This window comes from Thalassophryne amazonica, chromosome 8 (assembly GCF_902500255.1).
Source record: "Thalassophryne amazonica chromosome 8, fThaAma1.1, whole genome shotgun sequence".
Classification (NCBI taxonomy): domain Eukaryota; kingdom Metazoa; phylum Chordata; class Actinopteri; order Batrachoidiformes; family Batrachoididae; genus Thalassophryne; species Thalassophryne amazonica.
Window position 1 is genome coordinate 44055316 of NC_047110.1, and position 19432 is coordinate 44074747.

General features: G+C 45.6%; 1 protein-coding gene across 1 annotated transcript in view; it reads left to right on the top strand.

The window, feature by feature from the left end:
- The window catches only part of nell2a (neural EGFL like 2a), a 392213-nt gene that overhangs the window by 223396 nt on the left and 149385 nt on the right, over positions 1-19432 (top strand). The window contains exon 13 of the mRNA XM_034176080.1: positions 13617-13742. Within this exon, the coding sequence (XP_034031971.1) occupies positions 13617-13742 (126 nt within the window). The remainder of the gene's footprint in view (positions 1-13616; positions 13743-19432) is intronic.

Genomic DNA, 19432 nt, shown 5'->3' on the forward strand with positions numbered 1-19432 from the left:
GTGAGGATTGGAATGTAGATCGATCGGTAAATCGAGAGCTTTGCCCCCTTCTCAGCTCTCTCTTCACCACGACGGTCCGATACAGCGACCGCATCACTGCAGATGCGGCACCGATCCGTCTGTCGATCTCAGGCTCCATCCATCCCTCACTCGTGAACAAGACCCCGAGATACTTAAACTCCTCCACTTGAGAAAAGGACACTCCATCGACCTGAAGAGGGCAAAGCACCTTTTTCCGGTCGAGAACCATGGCCTCTGATTTGGAGGTGCTGATTTTCATCCCGGACGCTCACACTCAGCTGCAAACCGCCCCAGTGCACGCTGAAGGCGACAGAACCACATCGTCCGCAAACAGCAGAGACGAGATTCTGTGGTTCCCAAACCAGACCCCCTCTACACCCTGGCTGCGCCTAGAAATTCTGTCCAGAAGAGATAATGAACAGAATCGGTGACAAAGGGCAGCCCTGGCGGAGGCCAGCGTGCACTGGAAACAGGTTTGACTTACTACCGGCAATGCGAACCAAGCTCCTGCTGCGGTCGTACAGGGACCGGATAGCCCTTAGCAAAGGACCCCGGACCCCGTACTCCCGGAGCAACCCCCACAGGGTGCCCCAAGGGACATGGTCAAACGCCTTCTCCAGATCCACAAAACACATGTGGACTGGTTGGGCGAACCCCCATGAACCCTCGAGCACCCGATGGAGCGTGTAGAGCTGGTCCAGTGTGCCGCGACCAGGACGAAAACCACACTGCTCCTCCTGAATCCGAGGTTCGATTATCGGTCGAATTTTCCTCTCCAGTACTCTGGAATAGACATTACCGGGGAGGCTGAGGAGTGTGATCCCCCTGTAGTTGGAACACACCCTCCAGTCCCCCTTCTTAAACAGAGGGCCCTCCACCCTGGTCTGCCAGTCCAGAGGCACTGTCCCCAACCGCGATGCGATGTTGCAGAGGCGTGTCAGCCAAGACAGTCCCACAACATCCAGAGATTTAAGGTACTCAGGACAGATTTCATCCACCCCAGGAGCCTTGCCACTGAGGAGCTTTCTAACCACCTCGGTGACTTCGGCCTGGGTAATGGATGAGTCTGCCTCTGAGTCCCCAGTCTCTGCTTCGTCTTCAGGAGACGTGACGATAGGATTGAGAAGATCCTCGAAATATTCCTTCCACCGCCCGACAACATCCCCAGTCAGGGTCAACAGCTCCTCACCCGCACCGTAGACAGTGCTGGTGGAGAGCTGCTTCCGCCTCCTGAGGTGTCGGATGGTTTGCCAGAATTTCTTCGAGGCCGACCGATAGTCCTCCTCCATGGCCTCCCCGAACTCCTCCCAGACCCGAGTTTTCGCCTCTGCAACCGCACGGGCTGCGGCACGCTTGGCCTGCCGGTACCTGTCAGCTGCCTCCGGGGTTCTACCTACCAACAAAGACAAGTAGGACTCCTTCTTCAGCTTGACAGCATCCCTTACTTCCGGCATCCATCACTGGGTTCGGGGATTGCCGCCGCAACAGGCACCAGAGACCTTATGACCACAGCTATGACCTCTAGCTGCCACCTTATTGTGGTGGGGGAGTTTGCGTACCTGGATGATCCTAGGAGCTATGTTGTCGGGGGCTTTGTGCCCCTTGTAGGGTCTCCCAAGGCAAACAGATCCTAGGTGATGGGTCAGTCTAAGGGCAGTTCAGAAGCTCCCATGACCAGTAAAAAATCAAGGACCGAGAGCCGGGGCCCCACCCTGGAGCCAGGCCTGGTGGTCAGGGCTTGACGTGACGTGGGCCCGCCCTCCTGTGGGTTTACCACCTGCAGAGGGGGCCATGGGGGTCAGGTGCAGAGAGTACTGGGTGGCGGTCGAGGGCAGTTGGCCTGGCGGCCTGGTCCGCGCTCACAGCCCCTGGCTGTTGGGACGTGGAAAGTCACCTCACTGGGGGGGAAGGAGCCTGAGCTTGTGCGGGAGGTTGAGAGATACCGACTAGAGATAGTCAGACTCACCTCCACGCACAGCTTGGGCTCTGGTACGCTCCACTTTTCTGGCATTGCCCATGGGGAGAGGCGGAGAGCTGGGGTCGCATTGCTTATTGCTCCTCAGCTGAGTCGCCATGTGTTGGAGTTCACTCCGGTGAACGAGAGGGTCGCGTCCCTATACCTTCGGGTCAGGGACAGGTCTCTCACTGTTGTCTCGGCCTACGGGCTGAGCGACAGTGCAGAGTACCCAACCTTCTTGGAGTCCCTGGGAGGGGTACTAGATAGCGCTCCAACTGGGGACTCCATTGTTCTCCTTTGGGGATTTCAATGCCCACATGGGCGGCGACAGTGAGACCTGGAGGGGGGTGATTGGGAAGAACGGCCTTCCCGATCTGAATCCGAGTGGTGTTCAGTTGTTGGACTTCTGTGCTAGTCACAGTTTGTCCATCACGAACACCATGTTTGAGCACAAGGGTGTCCATAAGTAGACATGGCACCAGGACACCCTAAGCCGGAGGTCGATGATTGACATTGTAGTCGTATCATCTGACCTTCGGCCACGTGTCTTGGACACGCGAGTGAAGAGAGGGGCTGAGCTGTCGACCGATCACCACCTGGTGGTGAGTTGGATCCGCTGGGAGGGGAGGAAGCCGGTCAGATCAAATGTATCGTGAGGGTCTGCTGGGAACAACTGGCAGAACCCTCTGTCAGCGAGGTCTTCAACTCCCACCTCCGGGAGAGCTTCTCCCAGATCCCGGTGGAGGTTGGAGACATGGAGTCTTTATTCTTGAGTTGATGACATAATAATTGGTGCGTTTGTTGTTGTTGTCTACTTTCTCATTCTCTGTCCACTGTTATCCTCCATCAGCTAAGATTGATTCAATATTTATGGCGGAATGTACAAAGGTGAAAAAAACAAGTTTTCTGTTGATTCATGGCGGCAGACTAACAGATTAACCTCCGGCTCTCCATGCAGCAGTAAAAGCTGCTGCTGACTCTTGGATGGCCCTTTGCATCACGCGTGTCCGTATGACAGGCCAATCAAGAAAATGGAGTGCACTAATGGAGATGGTGATGGGAGGAGGGCGGGGAGGGGGGTTATCTTCATCATCTCTCCTCACATATTGTTTTAGTGACAGTCACTGCTGTCACCGTTTCTGGGATGGATGGTGTCTTACAGTTAATACACTCTAAATCAAAGCCACCGCTGTGGACGACCAGTCAGAGACCGGGGATAGCTCCCGCCCAAGACCTCAGTTCAAGGTTACCAAAGCAATTGAGGACTCCAAAGACTGAATCTTTGCCTTTCTCTTTTTTCTTCAGTGAGAGTTAATACCTTTGGCTACTGTCTTTTCCCTCTAAATCTCTTTCTCTTGCTATCTCAGTCCTTCACTCTCTGTCCCAGCCTTGATGTCACACATTTATTCCCTCACTCTGTAGTTTTCTTTTTTCAAGCTACAACTTTGTCTTTCTTTTACGCTCCTTGTCCGTTTGTCCTCCTTCATTATCAATAGCTGTCACTAACTCGTCATTCGTCCTCTCGCTGACTCTGTCTCCTTTTTGTTTTTGTTATACTGTAGCTCGTCTTCATTCTGTCTTTATCTCGTGCGGCTTCCCTTTACCTGCCCTCCTGTCTGCCCTTCCCTTTGCCTCCTTTTTTCATCTCTGTTCTCTCTCTTTCTCTCCCTCCATCAAAGCCAGTCACCAAGATTAATTAGCGTCCATTCATTTAGTGAAGGACACGTGTACTGTTATAGGTGCTCGCCGATTGTCTGCATGCTTCAATTAGCTGTGAAGATTTTGAATAGCTGGAGGCAGCATGTATTGATGAAACAGTGAAAGGATGAAGGCCAAGGAAATGTGAATGCCACAGTTGTAGGAAGGTGCTGCACGAGCATTTAGTTTGCAGGGTTGGTGGGCGGTGCTTTATCCAAGGACATGTGAGGTGCGTGATGCCAATGCAAATCTATTGAAATTCGATTTCAAGTGCTCTTTGCAAAAGCATCTGTCACAGAACATGTTCAGAGGTGAATGCCCTCTCACGCTCTTACAGAAGCTGAATACAGTGAATGAATAATAAAACAGTAATGTCAAGGACTGTGAAGCTTGTCTGTAAAGCGTGCCTTCATTTGACCTGCTCCATCAACAGAAACAAGGCCCAGGAGCAAATTACACAGCTGGGTGTGTGAGGTTTGACTTACATTTGCATGGGCTTGCATTGTGTTGCATCACATTATCAAGACTATTTTGTTTACCCTGCCATGGTTTGTGCATCTTCTGGCTGATAGTTGGCATGCAATTTAGAAGGCAGGAATAGCTGTTGCTAAGGCAACAGATATTATATAGATCTAAATATGTAATCACAAAGAGCAAGAAGGAAATCCAAAGGGCATCTGTTTGTTCAAACTGCATCAACAGAGTTTGAACATTTGAGTCTGTAAAATAAACTGACATGTATGCTTTAGCCAGCACTCAAACCTGAGCGTAAGATTTGTGCTGTTGGTGTTTTAACTTGATATTTCAACTCCTACACAGAGTGCATTTCAGCATCTTTACTGAAAGCAAGACAGAGATGGTATTATTTTGCAGTGGGTTTGGTAATATGAGCAGCCATTGTACATTGCAGTTGCACTTTTTTCAGCAATGTGTTTGATTTTTTTTTTTCCTGAATATGGAATTTATTGGTTCTGAAATTGAGTTTTGAGGTTTATATTGGAATGTGCATCATTCATCAGCTGTGAAAAATGTAAAAAAAATAAAATAAAAAAATTGGCATGAGGTGTGTTTTCAAATGGATATTAGACATGTGGTAAAAAAAAGAGCTAATTTTCATTTGCATAATATCGTAATATTATGCCCCTCCTGTCTATGGTGGAGACTGAGTTGCTGATTCATGCCTTTGTGGCATGGGGCTATGGGGAAGTTTACAGCTAGGGGTTTTTTACAAAGGCAAAACAAAGTTGCTTTTGTGATTGAACTGGGGTGTTAAAGTTCATCATGAACTAATCAGTTAATCTTGATCTTTTTAATATCTTCTCCATAAACTGGCTTTCTTCTCCACAAATTGGCTCAGAAGACTAACTCACTCACCCACTCATCTATAATTTGTAGATTGTAGATTTTTCATCTACAGTAGTGTTCAGAGTAATAGTAGTGCTATGTGACTAAAAAGATTAATCCAGGTTTTGAGTATATTTCTTATTGTTACATGAGAAACAAGGCACCAGTAGATTCAGTAGATTCTCACAAATCCAACAAGACCAAGCATTCATGATATGCACACTCTTAGGGCTATGAAATTGGGCTGTTAGTAAAAAAAAAGTAGAAAAGGGGGTGTTCACAATAATAGTAGTGTGGCATTCAGTCAGTGAGTTCATCGATTTTGTGGAACAAACAGGTGTGACTCAGGTGTCCCCTATTTAAGGATGAAGCCAGCACCTGTTGAACATGCTTTTCTCTTTGAAAGCCTGAGGAAAATGGAATATTTTATATTTAAATTATAAATTAAGGCTGTTCATCTACAATGATCTCCACTGCTTTAAAATGGACCAAAAAAACAGAGATGCGTGGAAGAAAACGGAAAACAACCATAAAAATGGATAGAAGAATAACCAGAATGGCAGAGGCTCACCCATTGATCAGCTCCAGGATGATCAAAGACAGTATGGAGTTACCTGTAAGTGCTGTGACAGTTAGAAGACGTCTGTGTGAAGCTAATTTATTTGCAAGAATCCTCCGCAAAGTCCCTCTGTTAAATAAAAGACATGTGCAGAAGAGGTTACAATTTGCCAAAGAACACATCAACTGGCTTAAAGAGAAATGGAGGAATATTTTGTGGACTGATGAGAGTAAAATAGTTCTTTTTGGGTCCAAGGGCCACAGACAGTTTGTGAGACGACCCCCAAACTCTGAATTCAAGCCACAGTTCACAGTGAAGACTGTGAAGCATGGTGGTGCAAGCATCATGACATGGGCATGTTGCTCCTACTATGGTGTTGGGCCTATATATTGCATACCAGGTATCATGGATCAGTTTGGATATGTCATAATACTTGAAGAGGTCATGTTGCCTTATGCTGAAGAGGACATGCCCTTGAAATGGGTGTTTCAACAAGACAATGACCCCAAGCACACTAGTAAACAAGCAAAATCTTGGTTCCAAACCAACAAAATTAATGCCTCGCAGATGTGAAGAAATCATGAAAAACTGTTGTTATACAACTAAATACTAGTTTAGTGATTCACAGGATTGCTAAAAAAGCAGTTTTAACATAATAGTTTTGAGTTTGTAGCGTCAACAGCAGATGCTACTATTATTGTGAACACCCCCTTTTCTATTTTTTTTCACTAATAGCCCAATTTCATAGGCTTAAGAGTGTGCATATCATGAATGCTTGGTCTTGTTGGATTTGTGAGAATCTACTGAATCTACTGGTACCTTGTTTCCCATGTAACAATAAGAAATATACTACTATTATTCTGAACACTACTGCATAAACCATACATTGTTGCTAGTGCAGGGAATAGCCATCAGCCCAAACTTTTCTAGATTTTTCATCTATAAACCATACATTGAATCTAGTGCAGGGAATAACCATCAGCCCAAACTTTTGTAGATTTTTCATCTACAACCCCTGGCAAAAATTATGGAATCACCGGCCTCGGAGGATGTTCATTCAGTTGGTTAATTTTGTAGAAAAAAAGCAGATCACAGACATGACACAAAACTAAAGTCATTTCAAATGGCAACTTTCTGGCTTTAAGAAACACTATAAGAAATCAAGAAAAAAGATTGTGGCAGTCAGTAACGGTTACTTTTTTAGACCAAGCAGAGGAAAAAAATGTGGAATCACTCAATTCTGAGGAAAAAATTATGGAATCACCCTGTAAATTTTCATCCCCAAAACTAACACCTGCATCAAATCAGATCTGCTCGTTAGTCTGCATCTAAAAAGGAGTGATCACACCTTGGAGAGCTGTTGCACCAAGTGGACTGACATGAATCATGGCTGCAACACGAGAGATGTCAATTGAAACAAAGGAGAGGATTATCAAACTCTTAAAAGAGGGTAAATCATCACGCAATGTTGCAAAAGATGTTGGTTGTTCACAGTCAGCTGTGTCTAAACTCTGGACCAAATACAAATAACATGAGAAGGTTGTTAAAGGCAAACATACTGGTAGACCAAGGAAGACATCAAAGCGTCAAGACAGAAAACTTAAAGCAATATGTCTCAAAAATCGAAAAATGTACAACAAAACAAATGAGGAACGAATGGGAGGAAACTGGAGTCAACGTCTGTGACCGAACTGTAAGAAACCGCCTAAAGGAAATGGGATTTACATACAGAAAAGCTAAACGAAAGGCATCATTAACACCTAAACAGAAAAAAACAAGGTTACAATGGGCTAAGGAAAAGCAATTGTGGACTGTGGATGACTGGATGAAAGTCATATTCAGTGATGAATCTCGAATCTGCATTGGGCAAGGTGATGATGCTGGAACTTTTGTTTGGTGCCTTTCCAATGAGATTTATAAAGATGACTGCCTGAAGAGAACATGTAAATTTCCACTGTCATTGATGATATGGGGCTGCATGTCAGGTAAAGGCACTGGGGAGATGGCTGTCATTACATCATCAATAAATGCACAAGTTTATGTTGATATTTTGGACAATTGAAAGGGTGTTTGGGGATGATGAAATCATTTTTCAAGATGATAATGCATCTTGCCATAGAGCAAAAACTGCAAAAACATTCCTTGCAAAAAGACACATAGGGTCAATGTCATAGCATAGGGTCAGTGTCAATGAGCAGATCTGATTTGATGCAGGTGTTAATTTGGGGGATGAAAATTTATAGGGTGATTCCATAATTTTTTCCTCAGAATTGAGTGATTCCATATTTTTTTCCTCTGCTTGGTCTAAAAAAGTAACCGTTACTGACTGCCACAATCTTTTTTTCCTGATTTCTTATAGTGTTTCTTAAAGCCAGAAAGTTGCCATTTGAAATGACTTTAGTTTTGTGTCATGTCTGTGATCTGCTTTTTTTCTACAAAATTAAACAACTGCATGAACATCCTCTGAGGCCGGTGATTCCATAATTTTTGCCAGGGGTTGTATAAACCATACATTGAAGCTGGCTTTTTAATAGATTTTTCTCTAAATCAAATCACTTTCTCCTTTATTAAGCCTCAGTCATTCTACCAAATTTTATCCAAATTGGGCTGTAATTCCTTGAGTTATTTATATTCACATACAGATGGTGGGACAGAGGGACACACGGGGGTCTCCGCTACATGCATGTACAACAGATATTTTAGTATTTTAACAAAGTGTTTGTTGTCAGTAATTATGTTGTTCACATATTTACTCCTTTTGTGTCCTTCCACTTTCTACTCTCAGCCTGTGTCACACTGTCAAACATATTCTACACAGTTAAAGTGAATCAGATTGAACAGTCAACACTGGTTCTATCCGTACAGTACTCCTCAACTCCTCCATAGTACTGAAGATAATGTAATTTTAAACCTATCTTAGAAGTACAAGTACAAGCATAATGAAGTAATTCACCATTCATTCCCAGAGAAAAAGTGAAAATAGTTAAATTCTCTCCCACCATCACATCAAGGACAATTTGTTGCAGATTTTCTTCAGAATCCAGCAGCCACTCATCTGTTCTCATTTCTACCTACATTTCAATAATGGAAACTCAGTCAGTAAAAGTCCTTCAGGTCTCTGAGACAAAAACTGAAAATACACACCATCTAACTGCATTCATAATGCAGAAAATACTGCATTGTTAAGGGCCCCTTCACCCATAATACAACGTTGGGTGAAAGACGCAGAAAGTGGAAGAAAATCCGCGAACCAAAAACAAAATGGGGAGCCGAGTTGCAGATGTGATATGTTTTTAATATTACAATGTGAGGAAATCCCACTTTGACATGCACCTCATGGTGATATTCTGCACGGCATGATATTCACCACTGTTTGTGGTGTGCTGACGTGGCAGTCAGCTGAAGCGATGTGCTTTAATTTATTTCCACGTGAGGACAGCAAGTTGATGTCTGTGCCTCACGGCAATGTTAGACCAGGATAGGGCTGGGTGATATGACTTAAAATTCATATCACAATATAAATTGAATCCATTCACGGTTACGGTATATATACTTGATATAAACTTAAGTGTAAAAGTTTCTCAATTGGTCATATAGTCCCTTTGCAAAGCTAAATTGATTAAAATAAATAAAAAAAACAACAAAAACAGATATAATTAATTTTGAGCACCTGATTCTCTGCCTTGTTAGACATGTATTTTTGTGCACTGGAATAATCTCATTTCACCATTCCTGCTTCTGTCCAGCAGGAGGCAGTGTTAAATTGTCTGCTTTTGGTGGCGTTTTGTCCAGAAAGACCTCAGAGACACATCACCATGTGGGTTGATGATCCTGATTGGCTCATGTCGTGGGGTTCCACCAATGATAAAGCAGATGGTATGTTTTTTTTTCTCTGCTCCTGCCCTGAGATGAGCTCTCAGCTTGGCTGAATGAGGAAATGTGAGACAGTTAAGTGCGGCTTTCTGCAAATATGCGCACCAAATATAACCATAAAATTCACAAAAAAATTGCAAAAATTATTAATCATAATTCAGGTTATAGTAGGCTTATTAACATAATTTAAAAACTTGTATAAAGCTTGAAGTGTGCTCTTTTAAAACACATCAAAATGAGTCTGATGAATTTAATGCAATAATTGCTTAATTCTTTCGTGTGACTTTTACTTGACTGAATTCAGTCAGGCGACTCCAGAGGTTTATACAACCCCTGGCAAAAATTATGGAATCACCGGCCTCGGAGGATGTTTATTCAGTTGTTTAATTTTATAGAAAAAAAGCAGATCACAGACATGACACAAAACTGAAGTCATTTCAAATGGCAACTTTCTGGCTTTAAGAAACTCTATAAGAAATCAGGAAAAAAAATTGTGGCAGTCAGTAACGGTTACTTTTTTAGACCAAGCAGAGGGACAAAAAATATGGAATCACTCAATTCTGAGGAAAAAATTATGGAATCATGAAAAACAAAAGAACGCTCCAACACATCACTAGTATTTTGTTGCACCACCTCTGGCTTTTATAACAGCTTGCAGTCTCTGAGGCATGGACTTAATGAGTGACAAACAGTACTCTTCATCAATCTGGCTCCAACTTTCTCTGATTGCTGTTGCCAGATCAGCTTTGCAGGTTGGAGCCTTGTCATGGACCATTTTCTTCAACTTCCACCAAAGATTTTCAACTGGATTAAGATCCGGACTATTTGCAGGCCATGACATTGACCCTATGTGTCTTTTTGCAAGGAATCTTTTCACAGTTTTTGCTCTATGGCAAGATGCATTATCATCTTGAAAAATGATTTCATCATCCCCAAACATCCTTTCAATTGATGGGATAAGAAAAGTGTCCAAAATATCAACGTAAACTTGTGCATTTATTGATGATGTAATGACAGCCATCTCCCCAGTGCCTTTACCTGACATGCAGCCCCATATCATCAATGACTGTGGAAATTTACATGTTCTCTTCAGGCAGTCATCTTTATAAATCTCATTGGAACGGCACCAAACAAAAGTTCCAGCATCATCACCTTGCCCAATGCAGATTCGAGATTCATCACTGAATATGACTTTCATCCAGTCATCCACAGTCCACATTTGCTTTTCCTTAGCCCATTGTAACCTTGTTTTTTTCTGTTTAAATGTTAATGATGGCTTTCGTTTAGCTTTTCTGTATGTAAATCCCATTTCCTTTAGGCGGTTTCTTACAGTTCGGTCACAGACGTTGAGTCCAGTTTCCTCCCATTCGTTCCTCGTTTGTTTTGTTGTGCATTTTCGATTTTTGAGACATATTGCTTTAAGTTTTCTGTCTTGACGCTTTGATGTCTTCCTTGGTCTACCAGTATGTTTGCCTTTAACAACCTTCCCATGTTGTTTGTATTTGGTCCAGAGTTTAGACACAGCTGGCTGTGAACAACCAACATCTTTTGCAACATTGCGTGATGATTTACCCTCTTTTAAGAGTTTGATAATCCTCTCCTTGGTTTGAACTGACATCTCTCGTGTTGGAGCCATGATTCATGTCAGTCCACTTGGTGCAACAGCTCTCCAAGGTGTGATGACTCTTTTTTAGATGCAGACTAACGAGCAGATCTGATTTGATGCAGGTGTTAGTTTTGGGGATGAAAATGTACAGGGTGATTCCATAATTTATTCCTCAGGAATGAGTGATTCCATATTTTTTTTCCCTCTGCTTGGTCTAAAAAAGTAACCGTTACTGACTGCCACAATTATTTTTCTTGATTTCTTATAGTGTTTCTTAAAGCCAGAAAGTTGCCATTTGAAATGACTTTAGTTTTGTGTCATGTCTGTGATCTGCTTTTTTTTCTACAAAATGAAACAACTGAATGAACATCCTCCGAGGCCGGTGATTCCATAATTTTTGCCAGGGGTTGTAATAGCTTAGAATTTTACACTCACACAAGGAGAAGTTTTAATCTTCTGAGGTGGAGATGAAGCCTATGATCAGAGCTCTGCCTTTTCCAGTCATTCTTAGACACTGAGGAAGATACGATGATGTCATCAACAAGCATTACCGCGATTGGTTGGTGGAGTCTTAATCTCTACTGTTGGCCAAATTTATACCATGAACCAAATATATAATTTATATCACCCACCCCTAAGCCAGGTCATATCCTACAAGCCAATACAGGTGTTCTTGAGCTGTGACTTGCAATCACAGACATCTAAACAGCTGCCTGTTGTAGGTGCACGCACACCTCTGTCTATGGACCTCTGCAGCTCACTGAAAAACAGACTTACTCTCTACCTTTATACTGTGATTTTCATTTTATGTATGTATTATTATGTGTTTGTCCTGCATCTGCCTGATGTCTGTGTTAGTAATGTGATACCCTGCGTGCACAGTCCCATCCAGCTGACAGTCGGGGGTCAGCTGCCAGGCACTAAAAGTCCACAGCAAAGCGTATGAGGAAAGCTATCACACATGAATGACTTCATGCCTTTACCCTTATTATACCCTCATTATTTTTATGTAATCTCCACTCTTTCTGTCTGTCATGTAAACTACAATTTACGTGGTGGAAGTAACATCAGCCGGCCCGGCTGGCTCATTAATTCCACACCATGCCGCGCGCTCAGACACTGGCCGGTCCTCATGTGATTGTGTTGATACGTAATTATCAGCATGTGATGAGGGCGTGAGCACCCGCCCACACATGTGCATTGCGTTTTCACCAGCTGACCTGCAGTATACAGTGGTCAGCTGTCCCAGCAATGCACTGCGCAGCAAACGCACTCTGCGACCCTCAGCCTCAGCTGACAATGTTGGATCCATAGTGTTTGTGTGAGGCCGACACACAGAACAGCGCGCACACACTGACGTTAAAAATGGTGAGGTGCGCATCAGCTGACAGTGTAACATTCACAATCATAATAAAAACATATTTGAATACACACATACACAAATGTGCCCGCTCTGGTTTTCGTTCCAAACAACTACATGAATAAACTATTTTAACACAGCCACTGTTAGTGCCATTTTACGCATCACTTTGCACATGCTTTTATGTCCATCCGTATAATTGCAAACATGTAGGTGTGTTAAATGATTTGAACATTGATGGAATCAAAATGTTTCGTATTAACAGAAACAAACTCATCATGTGACGGCACCTTTATAGCAACATGTGTGCAGTTCATAGCTCCGAATACATTCAGGAAACCGGCTCTCGCTGCAAAAATGTGCTGCAATGTTGGAATGTACCTGTATGAGCTTCAGATGAGTGCGTTCCACACAGCTGGTGGCTCGGCACAAGCTGGAATGCCCCTGATGCCAGGGAGTGCAGCGTGGTCAGCACCTGTGTGGGCACATACAACCCCTGGCTCCTTGCCGAATTGCACTTTGGGCTGCTCATCACTCTGATGACTTCTTGTTTTCACACTATTAACAGCAGTTTCCTGTGCCACCTGGATTTTTGTGTGACGCACCGCACATTTCGACACTCACATCACTTTTGATACATTTGCACATGGACGTGGAGACAGGTGTACGCCAGGTTTTTGTGCATAAGCACGCTTTGTACATGAGGCCCCTGCTCTCTACTATCGTACCAGGAGCACGAATAGCCACACCTTTTGTAAGTGTCCAGCGAGAGGTGTTGGATGTTCATGTGCGACACCTGGAATTTGGCCAACACCTGCCGAGAGGGGGGTCGAATGAGCACACACAGGGCATTGCTGTCTTTCAGCCGCTGGTGTGCGTGAATGGTTGTAGCGACAGCTGTACGAGGCGTTTGAGGTGGCTCCGATTTTTCACAAATGGCATTTGACTCCTCCTTCGTGTGCCGTTCTGCCTCAATCGTGTTATGTGTGAAGGGGCCGTAAAATATGAGTGGAACCTTTTGTTTATAAACAAATGGCATATGTATTTTGGATAGAATCAAATGTAGTATTTGTTTTCTTTTTCTATTTAACATCTGCTTTTTGTGTGTTTTATGTGAATGTTAATAGCTGGATGCAACAAGTCTAACATTTGATCCTTAACCCCATTCCTTCTCCTTGCTCATATTCATGTTCTTCAGACATTGACGAGTGTGCAGAAGGGAAGCACTACTGCAGGGAGAACACCATGTGCGTGAACACCCCTGGTTCCTTCATGTGCATCTGCCACACGGGTTACATCAGGATCGATGATTACTCCTGCACAGGTGAGCAGCTCCACAGTCATTAGAGGCAAATGTTCAATCAAAAAAAATCTTATGGAACAAATCACAGTATTGCGCGTATACACTTAAAAACAATCCATTTGAAAGAAAACGTCAAAGCACTGAGAGCATATACTGTACCTCGAAGAAGATTCAACATGCTTATGTTTACATTGCTGACATTTTCCTTTCTTTGTTATTGTGAGAGGGATATTTCTTGAGGTCATCGCTGACATTCTTAGATCATGATACATTCTTAGATCATGATCAGTGATCTTTGAATCTCATCTTCTATCTGATCTTTGATCCTGATTAGTGACCTTTGATCCCGATCACTTTCTGATTACATCCTGCTCTCTTTATTTTTTCCCCGGATTTGTGACTTTTGATCCTGATCACTCATCTTTGATCACTAATCTTCTGGCCATTGATCTGGAACTTCACAAAAATTAAAGCCGTTCTTGATTGCTTAAGTCTACGTCTCCACCAAATTTTAATGAAAGCACTTTAACATAGTTTTAAAATATTCTACCGACAATAAATCAAACAAACAGGCAGATCACTTGCAAAACACATATAATCTCCTTGGTTGAGGAATTAAAGTCATGGGATTATTATTTATAATGTATTTTTATTAAGAGGCTAATGCTTAATATTGTTTAGGCAGAGCCACACACATAAGGCGCTGTATATACTGGATTTGTTCTTTATGTCATAAATTCATAATATTATCTATTATCTATAATTCTATATAAGCATTTCACCATGTGATGCTCGTGACTTCTAAAAGAGGATGTTTTCAAGACGTGAACAATTAAATCCATCTTGAATCACTGCTTTAAGGTGTTCACCTCGGTTACATCATCTGCCACAGTTTAAAAATAAATGTGCTACCCCTCTAGCTGCCACCTTATAGTGGTGGGGGAGTTTGCGTACCCGGATGATCCTAGGAGCTATGTTGTCGGGGGCTTTGTTCTCCCTGTAGGGTCTCCCAAGGTAAACAGGTCCTAGGTGACGGGTCAGACTAAGGGCAGCTCAGAACCTCCATGACCAGTGAAAGATCAAGGAATGAGACGTCACTTGGTATGGCAGAGCCGGGGTCCCACCCTGGAGCCAGGCCTGGGGTTGGAGCTTGCGCGCGAGCGCCTGGTGGTCAGGCCTTAGCCCATGGGGCCCGGCCAGGCTCAGCCCGAAGGAGCAACGTGGGCCCGCCCTCCTGTGGGTTCACCACCTGCAGAGGGGGCCATGGGGGTAGGGTACAGAGAGGATTGGCGTGGCGTAGGATTGGGTGGCGGTCGAGGGCGGGTGGCCCGGCGGCCCGGTCCATGCTCACAGCCCCTGGCTGTTGGGACATGGAATGTCACCTCGCTGGGGAGCAAGGAGCCTGAGCTTGTGCGGGAGATTGAGAGATACCGACTAGAGATAGTCGGGCTCACCTCCACGCACAGCATGGGTTCTGGTACCCAACTCCTGGAGAGGGGCTGGATGCTTCATTTTTCTGGCGTTGCCCACGGGGAGAGGTGGAGAGCTGGGGTTGCATTGCTTATTGCCTTCGGGTCGGGGACAGGTCTCTCACCATTGTCTCGGCCTACGGGCCGAGCGGCAGTGCAGAGTACCCAACCTTCCTGGAGTCCCTAGGAGGGGTACTAGATAGCGCTCCAACTGGGGACTCCATTGTTCTCCTGGGGGATTTCAACACCCACGTGGGCGGTGACAGTGATACCTGAAGGGGGGGTGATCAGGAAGCACAGCCTCCCCGATCTGAACCCGAGTGGTGTTCAGTTGTTGGACTTCTGTGCTACTCACAGTTTGTCCATCACGAACACCATGTTCAAGCACAAGGGTGTCCATACGTGCACGTGGCACCAGGACAACCTGAGCCAGAGGTCGATGATCGATTTTGTAGTCGTATCATCTGACCTTCGGCCACGTGTCTCGGACACTCGAGTAAAGAGAGGGGCAGAGCTGTCGACCGATCACCACCTGGTGGTGAGTTGGATCCGCTGGGAGGGGAGGAAGCCGGTCAGACCTGGCAGGCCCAAACGTATCGTGAGGGTCTGCTGGGAATGACTGGCTGAACCCTCTGTCAAGGAGGTCTTCAACTCCCACCTCCGGGAGAGCTTCTCCCAGATTCCGGGTGAGGTTGGAGACATGGAGTCCGAGTGGACCATGTTCTCCACCTCCATTGTTGATGCGGCCGCTCGTAGCTGTGGTCGCAAGGTCTCTGGTGCCTGTCGCGGTGGCAATCCCCGAACCCGGTGGTGGACACCGGAAGTAAGGGATGCCATCAAGCTGAAGAAGGAGTCCTACTTATCTTTGTTGGTAGGTGGGACCCCAGAGGCAGCTGACAGGTACCGGCAGGGCAAGTGTGCCGCAGCCCGTGCGGTCGCAGAGGCAAAAACTCGGGTCTGGGAGGAGTTCGGGGAGGCTATGGAGGAGGACTATCGGTCGGCCTCGAAGAGATTCTGGCAAACCGTCCGACGCCTCAGGAGGTGGAAGCCGCTCTCCACTGGCACTGTTTACGGTGCGGGTGGGGAGCTGTTGACCCTGACTGGGGATGTTGTTGGACGGTGGAAGGAGTACTTCAAGGATCTCCTCAATCCCATCGTCACGTCTTCCGAAGAGGAAGCAGAGACTGGGGACCCAGAGGCGGACTCATCCATTACCCAGGCAGAAGTCAGCGAGGTGGTTAGAAAGCTCCTCGGTGGCAAGGCTCCTGGGGTGGATGAAATCCATCCTGAGTACCTTAAGTCTCTGGATGTTGTGGGACTGAGTGTGAGGCGTCCGGGATGAAAATCAGCACCTCCAAATCCGAGGCCATGGTTCTCAACCAGAAAAAGGTGCTTTGCCCTCTTCAGGTCGGTGGAGTGTCCTTGCCTCAAGTGGAGGAGTTTAAGTATCTCGGGGTCTTGTTCACGAGTGAGGGACGGATGGAGCATGAGATCGATAGACGGATCGGTGCAGCGTCTGCAGTGATGCGGTCGCTGTATCGGATCGTCGTGGTGAAGAGAGAGCTGAGTAGGGGGGCAAAGCTCTTGATTTACCAATCGATCTACGTTCCGATCCTCACCTATGGTCATGAGATTTGGCTCATGACCGAAAGAACGAGATCGCGGGTACAAGCGGCCGAGATGAGTTTCCGCCTAGAGATAGGGTGAGGAGCTCGGTCACTCGGATGAGCTCAGAGTTGAGCCGCTGCACCTCCACGTCGAAAGGAGTCAGTTGAGGTGGCTCGGGCATCTTTTCTGGATGCCCCCTGGACGCCTCGCTGGAGAGGTGTTCCGGCCACGTCCCATTGGGAGGAGGACCCGGGGAAGACCCAGGACACGCTGGAAGGATTACATCTCTCGGCTGGCTTGGTAATGCCTTGGGGTTCCCCCGGAGGAGCTGGGGGAGGTGTGTGTGGATCGGGAGGTCTGGGCAGCTTTGTTTGAGCTGCTGCCCCTGTGACCCGACTCCGGATAAAGCGGAAGAAAATGGATGGATGGATGGATGTAACACTTGCATATTAATAAAAATAAAACTTTTCTTATTTGTGTTTGTCCAGTAGCTTTAGAAGCACATACTGCCACCTACTGTATTGGAGTGTGTTTAATCTTGTCATTCTTTATCAATTTTGTTGTTGTTGTCAGTTCAGCTGCTCCTGTTATTGTTCTGGGTCACCACAGTGGATACAGTCAGATCCGCATAGGTATTTGGCACAAGTATGCCGGATGCCCTTCCTGACGCAACTCCAGTTTTACCTGGAGAAACACACACAGCTGCTGGTGTTCCAAAGAGGTCTCCCATCCATGTACTAACCAGATGCTGCACTGTTTAGCTTCTGAGATCTGATGGGATCAGGCTTACACAGAATATGAAACAATAAAATAAAAATAAAATAATCAATATATACAATAAAGTGTGATAGTTTTAGTACAACAGCACCTTTAAAAGATTGAGAGTGCTCTTGTTCAATCTCTCTGTAGGTTTGTAGTCTAAAACCGCTGTGTGTGTGTGCATATTTTTATTTATTTATTTCTCACAAAAAATGCTGACGACTTGGAAACTACTCTTGACCTGCGGGAAGACAGGTACACCTGTGTGTGTGTGTGTGTGTGTGTGTGTGTGTGTGTGTGTGTGTGTGTGTGTGTGTGTGTGTGTGTGTGTGTGTGTGTGTGTGTGTGTGCGCGCGCGCGCGCAGGGGTGGTGGCCAAGTGGTTAATGTGCTTGGTTTCAGTGCAGAAGGTTCCGGGTTCAAATCCCTTCCCCTGCTGCATTTCTCCATGTAATGTGGAGTTGCGTCAGGAAGGGCATCCGGTGTAAAACCTGTGCCAATTCAACATGCAGATCCACCTTGGATTTGCTGTGGCGACCCCGAGTACAAACAAGGGAGCAGCCAAAAGGGCTTGCTTTTTACTATATATATATACGAGGTCTGTTAGAAACGTATCGGACCTTTTTAGTTTTTGCAATAACCTAATGGATTTGAATTACGTGTGATTGCATCAGCCAAGCTTGAACCTTCGTGCGCATGCGTGAGTTTTTTCACGCCTGTCAGTTGCGTCATTTGCCTGTGAGCACGCTTTGAGTGAGCACTGGTCCTCCCCCCTTGTCGGATTTTCAGTGTGAGGAAAATGTCTGAACGGCTGGAGCTTTGCTGCATCAAATGTTTCCAGAAACTGTGAGAGACAGCCAGGTGGACACCATTCGGAAAATTCAGATGGCTTTCAGGGACGATTTATGGACATCACACAGATTAAGGAGTGGTACAGCCGGTTTAAAGACGGCGCACAATGGCGGAGTGCGCGCCGCGCTCTGAGCGGCGATCGACAGGCTGACACGACCAGATCATTTCCAAACTGAATGCTGTGTTGATCCGGGACGTCGTCTGACTACCAGAGAAATGGCAGAAAAGGTGGACATAGCACTTTTCCGGCACATTCCACTGTTAAAGGAGATTTTGTCATGAAAACAGGAGCGGAGGAATTCGCCACGGAGCCGCTAATGGTGCGGAACGAAAGCACCTCTGTGTTGATTTCACAGGACATGTTGTGACATGCTCAGCTCTTCGACAATTTCTCGGATACTCACTCGACTGAAAAGCCACCCAAAGCCGTCTGAATCTTCAGAATGGTGGAAGAGCTGGGCATGTCCCGTGAATCTTCCAACACGGAGGTGCTTTTTGTTCTGCGCCATTACGCAGCTCCGTCCTGTCGTTCGAATTCTGCCGCACGTCTTTCATTACAAAATCTCCTGTAACAGTGTAATGTGCCGAAAAAGTGCTATGTCCACCTCTCTTGCCATTTCTCTGGTAGTCAGATGACGTCCCGGATCAACACAGCCTTCACTTTGGAAATGATCTGGTCGTTTCAGCGTGTTGATGGCCGCTCGAAGCGCGGCACGCCCTCCGCCGCTGTGGGCCGTCTTTAATCCGGTTGTAATGCTTCTTAATCTCTGTGATGCCCAGAAGATCTTCACCGAAAGCCATCTGAATTTTCCGAATGGGTTCCACCTGGCTGTCTCTCACAGTTTCTGAAAAAATTTTGATGCAGCAAAGCGGCAGTCGCTCGGCCATTTTCCTGACAATGAAAATCCACCGAGGGGGCTGGACCACTCCTCCCACAAAGCATGCTCACAGGCGAATGACGCAACGGACAGGCGTGAAAAAACTCACGCATGCGCACGAAGGTTCAAGCTTGGCTGATGCAATT